The following is a 10348-nucleotide window of genomic DNA, read 5'->3' as shown; positions in this document are numbered from 1 at the left end:
CTATATCCATGCTGAGATGGATTGAAAATCACATGACTGAGAATACACATGTCCACAGAAGACAGGCTTAGGGTCCATTCACACGGAGTAAACGCGCGCTCATTTTTGCATAATACACATGTAAAGAATATACGTGTAAAAATAAGACTCCCATTGACTTCAATGACATTTTTTTACACGTGTAAAAAACGTGTCAAAAAATGACGTGTGAACATTGGGTATGTTCACACGTAGTAATATGATGATGCTTCTGAAACAGATTCCAACTCAAAATTGGGAGAAAATGTCTCTTGAAGCAAAGCTGGATCCTGTGGGTCACAACACCATCCTGTCTATTCATTGATATTGGTTAGACTTTGGATCCATACTTTCTAGCCGACAAGAGGCCCATATAATTCTCAGTGTGAGAAGGTGACAGGCAGAGTGCTAGAGTCACGGTATATCTCCCCCAGATTCCTGATATATGTGTGGTCCAGGGTGGATTTTGGATAAGCTGCAGCCCAGGTGTGGGTCATAGGCTCATTACAGGGCCATAAAAGGCTGCAGAGCCAACAATTCAGGGCAGATCATGGGAGGAGAGGAAGTGGCTGGGTCTGCCCCAACACTGAGAGCCTTGTGTTATGATACAGTGTTGGTTTTGGTTGATTCATGTGGCTGGTAGTAAGCCACACGTACAGTTAGTATTTTCTGTTTAGTTAGCACTCAGACGAGCAGGTTTTTGTTTTGCCTGAAGTTAAGGCAGATTTTTATTTTGCTTTTCCTGTGCTTGACATGAAAGTTTATTTATTTTGCTGTGTTTTTTTTTTTTTTTTTAATAAACCACTTTGCAGCAAGATTTGTGTCCCTGTCTCTGACTGGTTGGGTCTGCACCACTGCTTCTACCGAGGCACCTTCTCCACACAAGGTTAAAATGCAAAAGGTCTATCAAAAATCATCCATATTTGAAGTGAATCGCTTTCCTATCAGGTCTATTTCTTATGGTAAGTAAAAGTAAATCTATTATACTTTATTAAGCAACAGGTTGTGTGTGTACAAAGATAATAAATGAAATTATAAGTACATGTTCTGTAGTGATGGATGGTGGGCCCACATAGGCAAAGTCTGATGCTGACCAGAGGCAAAGCGTAAGAGTTTCCAACATTTGTAAAATGTGTTACCCCGTGTACAGTAGGTTGCAATTATTATGATATCATACACACTATACATCTCACTGCTCTGTATTTTCCTTCAATCCATTTTACTCTGAACAGAGTAATAGCGGACAGAGGAAATGATACTACATTCTACTTGTATAAGAACGAGATGGGAACTCTCTCTAGAGATCCTCTATTACACCAAGAAATATGTAAGAAGTCACCATTTATTTAAGTCTTTAGATCTGCATTGATATAAACGTAGAAACATTAGCAAAAATATTCTCTATCACAATGCTTGGTTGTTAGAAAAGCAATCTAATCCGAGTTAAGTGTAAGGCAGACGCCCTGCAGCACCCAGTGCGAGATGTGTTTGGTTGTAAAGAGATCAGCCTCAAACACCAGGCCAACTCCCATAGCATTCCTCCTCATTGATGTGGTGTAAACTGGGGTCCTGAATGTATTCTGAAAAACATGGCATAATACAATCACACATGTACATATATGTATTAACTCAGAAATGTCTTCAATAAAATATCAGAGCATAATATATCACACTTTGTAATGATCAAGACTACAAGATCCCAGGTACCTTCACCTGCAGCACACCTAATGTGGTGTATTTAGTAATGTGTACCAAGTGTCCTGGGGGCCTGTATGTAGGGGAGTAGCCTGAAATATTAATGTGTCCATCAGTTATTAGATATATCAAACTGAAATGGCTGCTGCAAACACCAAAATATTTAGAACAAAAAATTATTAAGATTAATAGGGGTGCCCAAACTTTTTCATAGGACTGTAGAATGAGGATGAATTCACACCAACATACGATTAGAGAGCAGAGAATGGACCTCCCTGTGCCAAAACACTTCTGCAATCAAAATCATAATATCATCAAAGACATGAAGATCTTGGTTTTAAGAGGAAATGTCAAAAGCAGAAAACATAGGAGGATGTGGGAATATAAACTCATGATGACCTTTGATACACTGCAAAGGGGGTTAAACCAGGCACAGGGTTTTATGACGTTTTACAACAACTAGACACCACGTCACTGATCAAATGTACCATAAACCCAGAGAACTTTATTGTGAACTGATATATATGTTTTTTTGAACAGTTTATTTGCATGTTCTGCTTTCCATCTATTTTGCATCTAACACCCTATTCCTGTATAAATATGCCTGCCTTCAAACATTGTGTTATACCAGCCTGATGAAGGGATCGTTTTAGTTATCCCGAAAGCTCGCAATATGTCATCATTTGTTAAGTTAGCCATTAATAAAGGTATCAACTACTGAAGACTCCTCAAAATTTTTTTATTTTTTTATATTTCATATCCACTGGCTAACACGGTACAAAGATATTTTTCCTTATACTTTGTAAGGCTGATAGTGTCTCATGAGAGCCAGCAGACAAGGAGTCTGTCTGGCTAGTCATTATCTGCAGCACTAAAGAGAGCCTATCAGGTCCTATAACTCATGGAGTGTTATAGATCATTCTCCTACTGTGTTTGTTTTAGTAGATGGCCACATTTCAGAGATATGGGAGAGGTTTGCTTCAGCGACCCACATTAGTGTACTGTCAAGAGAGTGATCTTTGCTACCCATGTGCATTGATGTGTGTGTGAAGAAGGGGCTATCCTACAATAAAAATCACCCATTTGACAGTACACTGATATTAGTAGTCAAAGCTAAAGGCACCAATATCTCTGCAATGGGGACAGCTACTGGAAAAATAAACATGGCAGAGGGTTCATTGGGGCAGCAGTTCTCTAAACCAAGTCACACTCAAGGGGTTAGAGGTCCTGATAGATCCCGACACGGGTCAGTTCATAGCCACTCATTTGTCTCTTCTATGTCTCTGTATTCATTTTGTAAAAGAAAAAATATATATCCTTGTACCGTGTTAGCCAGTGGATATGAAATGAAAGAAATTTTCTGAGAGAAGTCCTCAGTAGTTGATACCTTTTTTAATGGCTAACTCAAAAAGTTTTTTGATGACATATTTCGAGCTTTGAGGACTACTATAAAGGTACCATCCTGATGAAGGGACCTTTATAGTAGTCCCGAAAGCTCGAAATATGTCATCAAAAAACTTTTTGAGTTAGCCATTAAAAAAGGTATCAACTACTGAGGACTTCTCTCAGAAAATTTCTTTCATTCTGTATTCATTCTGAATCTGAAAGAATAGTTACAATGGTAAGTTTCAGTATTCACTGGATTCTCACACTGTTCCCTGCAGCAGAGCTGACCTTTTACATGGCACAATGAGAAGTTCTTTACAAGGTCCCTAATATACTATAAATCTTCTCAACACTGCAACTGGGAACAGTGATCCAAACATTTGTGGAACGATCCTTTTAATTTCAACTTATACGGACAGAACAGAAGGGCAAGGCTAAAGCCGCACGTTGTGTAAATGCTGCATTTTTCCCACGTTGCGTTTTACAGTACCAGCAAAGCAAATGAGATTCTGGTTAATCCCATCCGCACATTGCATGGAAAAAAATACTGCAGAAAAGCTGTGTTTCTGAAAAATCGCAACGTGTCCATTAAATCTGCAGAAACTCTGGGGATTTCTCTATAGGTTTAAAGGGATTCTACCATTAAACTACATTTTTTTTCTAATTACCACGTCGGAATAGCCTTAAGAAAGGCTATTCGTCTCCTACCTTTAGACGTGGTCTCCGCCGCGCCGTTCTGTAGAAATGCTGGTTTTAACCGGTATGCAAATGAGCTCTCCACAGCAATGAGGGCGGGCCCCTGCGCTGAAAGGCCAATGGGCGCATCCCCATTGCTGCCCGAGAGCTCTTGGCCGGCGGCCATTTTTGGGTAGCCGCTCTTGCAGTTCAATACAGGAGCTGGCCGGCAGCCATTTTGGGGTGGCCTCTCTATGCTCCTGTATAGAACTACAAGAGCAAGAGAAGCCAGAAGAGGCGGAGTTGCTGCAGAAGAAGGAGGCGGCGCAGGAAAGAGCTCTGAGCAGCAATGGGGACGCGCTCATCGGTGTTTCAGTGCTGGGGCCCGCCCTCATTTCTGCGGAGAGCTCATTTGCATACTGGTTAAAACCGGTATTTCTACGGAACGGCGCGGCGGAGACCAAGTCTAAAGGTAGGAGACGAATAGCCTTTCTTAAGGCTATTCCGACGTGGTAATTAGATAAAAAGGTAGTTTAATGGTAGAATCCCTTTAATAAGGGAAGAAATTCCACATAGAAAAACACTATGGGAAATAATGAGATGCATTTCCGCTGTATTTTTTTCCACAGAGTTTTTTTTAGCTGCGTTCCCCCATGTGGGGCCTTAGCCTTAGTGTAGACTTGTGATAAGGTTCCCATATATCGTTATTAGCTGCCGGGTCATGCTGACAACAACGATGCCCCAGACTACCTCTATTCACATACATCGGACAAGTATGTATAGGTTTTCAGCATGGAGAGTGGGGCAAACCACATCTATAGACAGATCTCCAGAACAAACAAAAGGATCAGGCGTTGAAATTCAACATGGTGTGTCCACACATAACTTTCTGCAGCAGAAAATCAGCAGTGGTTTTGCTGGAAATCCACTATGTATGTGAATGAATGTATGCCTTTGTTGTATGTGTGTATATATTGGGATATGATATTACCACTATGATATTATTCATTCCAAATGTTCACCTCTATATTAACAAAGACAAAGTTGGACTATATAAACCAAGCTACCATATGGCTATGTACCTGTAGTTTAAGGCGATGAGCTTCAATTGGGATAACCTTTAATACAGGCAGCTCCACCACAAGGACTTTGGGTTTACTTTTAATTAAACAGGATTTCTCAATGTCCCAGTCGGCTCCTTCCAGATAAAGGCCAGAAATAAAGCAACCTGCGGAAAGGACAGAAACACTGAACTATCTTATCTTCCGATGTACACCATGCACAATAATCCGGGATTGTCCATCAGTTATAATATGGTGATATAATATAGTACATGACACTATAATGCAGGTTTTAGCTTACCTTCAAAAAGTTTCTCTATGCAAAAACATACAAAGCAATTATAAAAAAGTAATTAGAAAATGTTTGAAGAAAAAAGACCCAGGTCATGTCATGTGTAAAAAAAAAAAAAAAACAGGCAAGAAAAACTCTATGCAAAAGTATTTAAAAAAATTAAAAAATTAAAAAAAGGAACCATGGAAAAAAACTGTGTGTAGAGATTTTCATATTTTACTGTAGACTAACCTGTAACATCTGGACACTGCATTCCCTTCTCCAGAATAACTATAAAAAAGCTGTAAAAATCGTGTGTGTGTGTGTGTGTGTGTGTGTGTGTAACCAACAGGAAGTGATGAAGGTCTCGCACACGCCTTTGGATAGAGTCAGATTTTATGAGTGGAAGCTATATCTTGAATTCATGTATATATTGCTACTGGAAATAGTGTCTTTGGTGAGTGTTACCTTGTCCGGGTCTCTCAGTAACTTCTTCAACTGTACGGAATTTTGTAACCTGAGTGTACAATGTAGAACGGTCCAGGGGCCATCCATTCTTTCTGCAGGTGGCTTGAACAAGAGCAGTCAGGTAGGACTCTGGAATATGTAAGCCGGACAACCACATGACATTGGGCTCACCCTCATTGACCTGCAGGAATGAAGATAGCTGTCATTATTGTCTTACTTGTAGAAATGTCCTCAGGAGATCTTTAACGGGAAAATGTCATATTGAAAATACAGGCCTTATCTACAAGCAGAAAGTTACAGGCAGGAGGAGCAGAATGATATATAGGTTGTGAGTAGTACAATATTCAATATAACAGGTTTCCGGCACTTAAATAGGATAAAGAGTATACAGAGTATACAGTTTGCAGACACAGAGGAGATATCGTTCTGTAACCGTTCCCTCCTGACAAATTGATTTGTAGTGTTCTGGCGTACTGAACAAGTATATATATATATATATATATATATATATATATATATATATATATATATATATATATATATATATATAGCCAGTACAGATAGAATCATTCACACAAAAAAATCAGGATTGAAGAGTTTAGATCATACCCATGATGTATACTGGTTAAATCGAGTCCTGAAATGAATCATCCAGTTTCCTAAAGACTTCAGGGTATCAGGAGCCAGTCTCCGCCATATTCCTGGAATCTGACCATTAAATAGCGCTCGAGCAACCTCATCTAACTCACTGCTCATCCCAACTTCTCCAGCCAAAGCCTATGGACATAGATTAGAAGGTAGTAACTATCATACATAAAAGGAAGTGTTTGATGGAATAATTGTCTGTAATATCTAAAATTCATGAGTTCCATTATTTCTATTTGTAGCAGTGATATTAAGAGCACATCCTAAACGAGGTATGAAGTATTAATGTTTCTAAAGATAGAGCTATGAGAATAACACAAGTGATATAAGGGTAAGGGATCAGGAAAGATAACAGCAAGTCTTGTCTGTACTCACCTTCTGAAGTTCAGCTAAGGACCTGGACATGCGTATAATCAGCTTGTTAAACCTCTCCAGCTCCTGCAGTAACACCACTGTGGTTGGGGAGATGTCCAAACCATAATTTTTCCTAATTTGGTCCAGGTCAAATACTTGTGGCAACTTGTTCTCAATGTCTTTTGCCACCTGTCCGATGTATTCATCCCGGCTTATGCCTGTGCCTGATTCACCTGTAGAGATATTAATACTAAGTATTATATCTGGCCAAGGAACTGAGAAGGTTGGCCCAATAGGGGTTAAGTGTATTCAGAGCTTAATAATGTAACACCTCCATATACTGTATGAAACAGCAGATATGACAATGACTAGGTGACCCCAATTCTTGTACCTGTCTGAGGCTGAAGTTCCAGGAGGTGAGACCACATATCCCGAGCTGCCTGCGTGTAGTATCCAATTTCAGCATTTGGATGCAGCCCAAACACTTCGGGGCTATTTGCTAGTGGAAGTGATTCTATTTCCTCTGTTGACCAAAATAAATACATGATATAGTAGCATGAAGATTAATAACAGAAGCAAGCAAAGCATCTCATATTCCTGTTTTTCTCTAAATTCTGGATGTGAGCATCTCACTTGCTGATTGTTTCCAATGAAGATCATGAATATGAGTCACTAACAAGTCAATAAGAATTACAGCTCAATCTCTGGCCCTAATATTTATAACATATGGTTTATTAGTCATGTAAATGAGGACAACCATTGATCTTACCAACATAGTCATCTTTTTGGTCTCCAGTTGGAATTTTGTAATCAACATCATCATTTTTATAGAAATGGAACACTTGGAATGTGTCAAATATGAAGTCGCCCAAATATTCATCCATGTAGATGGTGAGAATCCGACGGTCAAAGCTGTCAATGGCTCTTCCCCCATACATGACCTACAGAAATATACAAGTATTGATAGCTTCTAATGGAGTGACTGAGGCGGGTAAGTAGTCTGTGCCAGTATATAGCTGGGATGGAATTAACATTTTCAGTCTAAGTCGTCAAAATCTAGAATTGTTATCCTTAGTATCAGGTTGAGTCTTAGTTACAAGATTATTTGGAATGTCTTCAACACTGAGGACATGATACATGATAAGAGAGCAGTAGTTATAAAGTCAATTGTGAAAATAATTAGATAAAGTCTGAAATTACTTAAAATGACTAAGGGGAAATATGACAATGAGGCTTTTTATATAAGAAAGCTAGCTACAGATTCCAAAGACAGGGAATGTGTTTCGTACATTTGCTAGGTATTGTTTTCATTGTACCCTAAAAACCTACAAGTGTAAAATGAGAGATATTTGTGCAGTGTGAACCCAGCTTGGTGGAAATTCACAACTGACAAGTATAGGATACTTTATATTTGCCTTAAAAACTATAAATTATCTATCACATGAATGGTTAAACATGTATTTTATTTCCAGTTCAGTAAAGCCTGGATCTATTGGCCAGGCTGGAGAACAGTTATAAAGCATGTCGCTGGCTCTAGAGAACCTATCCTGACCTATATTATAAAGATACCTTACAGATTTGAATGGACGCTATGTAATACTTAATTTCACCTGTGGTGGCGCTGCAAGAAATTGAACCCTTACTACCACATTTCCCCTCAAATAACAGCTGATCATTGTGAGTCTTAGCGTGGGGTGGGGTGGAGGGGAGGGATACTATGTGATCATCTTATTATCCCATGACCCTACTTAGGAGGTGTTCAGATAGGAATATGATGCTAATTTGAGGGCAACGACAGATTCCGTCCAGAGATTGCGTCAGGACACTGAAAAAATAAGCGTCCTGGTCGATCTTGACGCAGATGCCGCAACTCAAGCCTCCCTACAGATTAGACCCATTCATCTGAAAAGTCTGCCGTGGGCCAGAATATGTAGCAGAATTCCTCTTTATTTTCCACCATGTACCATCACCCAATGGATAGCTATTTTTCCACTAGACTTCTCTTTATAATATCTATTGTTTTGTCCCTAATATTTGCAGTGTAAATCTTCTCCAAACAGTGCACGGCCTACCCCAGGTTGACTAACATGCTAAGAATATAGCTGTCATATCTAATTCCACAGCTTTTCCAGGAATCTGCATGCACAAGCTCTCGGCGACTTATGTCTAACACAGTTACTAGAAATCAATAAGAGTGAGAAAATAGCTGCAGAGGGAAGGCAAACAAACCTCTCCGATAAGATACTTCAGACTGCCCCAGGGTATTCTGCTGTCATGCTGTGTGTAAGCTTTGGTCAGATATGTGTTCAATATTTCCATGCACACCTGAACAAAAAAAAATAGTGAGCCCCGTTATATAAAATCACAAAGCAAACGATCAAAACATCCCATAGACAGCCGGTGCGAGGGACATTCACTAATGTAGAAAATACTCCAAACTGACACATTATACTTTATACATTGTGCTGCTACACAATCCATTACTGGATATTTGTACGAGACTCTTATATATTGCAGGTCTGCGGATGTAAGCTAGTAATATCAATGGGAGTGTAAAGGAGCACAACCTTGTATTAAAGCCCTGACAACTACTATTATACTGTCACTCTGCACTGGCTATTTACTTATCCTTGGATGACTCCTGTTCTTTAAAGAAACTGTTGAAAAATTAGGTCCCCAAAACTGCCACCACCCTCTTTTCCAGGTGACAGGATCCCAATAATATCCAGAAAAGAGTTCAAGTCCCCTTGGGGACTAAAAAAAAAATCGAGTAAAACTTAATTAAAGCTACATTAAAAAAAAAAAGAAAAAAAAACTGAAGTCAAATTATAATCAAAAAAATTAACCCATCCATCCTGAAATTTTTAGTAAATAATAAATAAAAAAAAAATAAAGCATACATTGTGTAGAGCCGCATCCGTAATAAAATTTATTAAATACACCTATAATGTTATTTTTCTCACAAGGAGAAATGGCTGAAAATGTAAAAAAAAAACAAAAAAACAACAAGGTCATAGTTGTAAACAACAAGGTCAAAAGTAGTAAAAGTAATTTCTTTAAAAAAAAAATAAAAAAAAGCTAAAATTTGGCAATAAAATAAGCCCTGCTTGGTACGAGACGATGGAAGAACACAAAAAGATTTGGTCATTAAGGTCTCAAACAGGCCATTCACTAAAGGCTTATATATCATGCATGAAAACTCTATATGAGCTAATGTATTTGCTGCAATCTTCAATCTAAGTCTTAATGGATGGATCATGTGGTCTTCTCCTGCTGTCACTCTTCTATGTCTTTTTCTATATCTTTAATATGATACAGTATAACAGCACGGTACAGGATCTCTGTCATGTGTATGAAGTCTTAAAGTGGTATTGCAATCTGGAAATTTATGTCTCTATTGGTTGACCCTGAGAACAGAGGTTTCCTAACACGTCTTGTTGCAGGAGTAAACAGAGATGGCCATGCACATGCAAGACTCTATTCAATTGTATAGGAATAAAAAAAATATAGTTGAACCAACTGAGCCTGGATAGATATAGCCATAAATGCCCAACCAGAAATACCCTTTAAGCTGATAACAGTCACTTGTACCATATAGGACAAATTCAGTGAGAGATAAGCAGGTCTTGTATTGGGATAAACGGACTGATAAATTTCACTATTAGACCACGGCCCCACGTTGTGAAAACGCTGCAGCAAAAAAAATTTACATTACCTTTAAAGTGGATGGGATTCTGGCTAATCCCATCCACACATTGCAGAAAAAAATCTGCAA

The 10348-nt window shown here is 38.8% G+C and overlaps 1 protein-coding gene across 1 annotated transcript in view; it reads right to left on the bottom strand.

The window, feature by feature from the left end:
• Positions 1-1449: 1449 nt before the first annotated feature.
• DNAH10 (dynein axonemal heavy chain 10) overlaps positions 1450-10348 on the bottom strand; it is a 113260-nt gene continuing 104361 nt past the window's right edge. Inside the window, exons 72-79 of the mRNA XM_075272173.1 lie at positions 8803-8898; positions 7343-7514; positions 6965-7096; positions 6595-6806; positions 6184-6351; positions 5575-5755; positions 4857-5002; positions 1450-1598 (exon numbers count right to left, since the gene is read on the bottom strand). Of these exons, the coding sequence (XP_075128274.1) occupies positions 1452-1598; positions 4857-5002; positions 5575-5755; positions 6184-6351; positions 6595-6806; positions 6965-7096; positions 7343-7514; positions 8803-8898 (1254 nt within the window). The 3' untranslated portion in view covers positions 1450-1451. The remainder of the gene's footprint in view (positions 1599-4856; positions 5003-5574; positions 5756-6183; positions 6352-6594; positions 6807-6964; positions 7097-7342; positions 7515-8802; positions 8899-10348) is intronic.

The sequence above is a fragment of the Leptodactylus fuscus genome, chromosome 1, assembly GCF_031893055.1.
Source record: "Leptodactylus fuscus isolate aLepFus1 chromosome 1, aLepFus1.hap2, whole genome shotgun sequence".
Lineage (NCBI taxonomy): Eukaryota > Metazoa > Chordata > Amphibia > Anura > Leptodactylidae > Leptodactylus > Leptodactylus fuscus.
The sequence above is the reverse complement of the archived record's forward strand: the minus strand, read 5'-3'. Positions and strand labels throughout refer to the sequence as shown.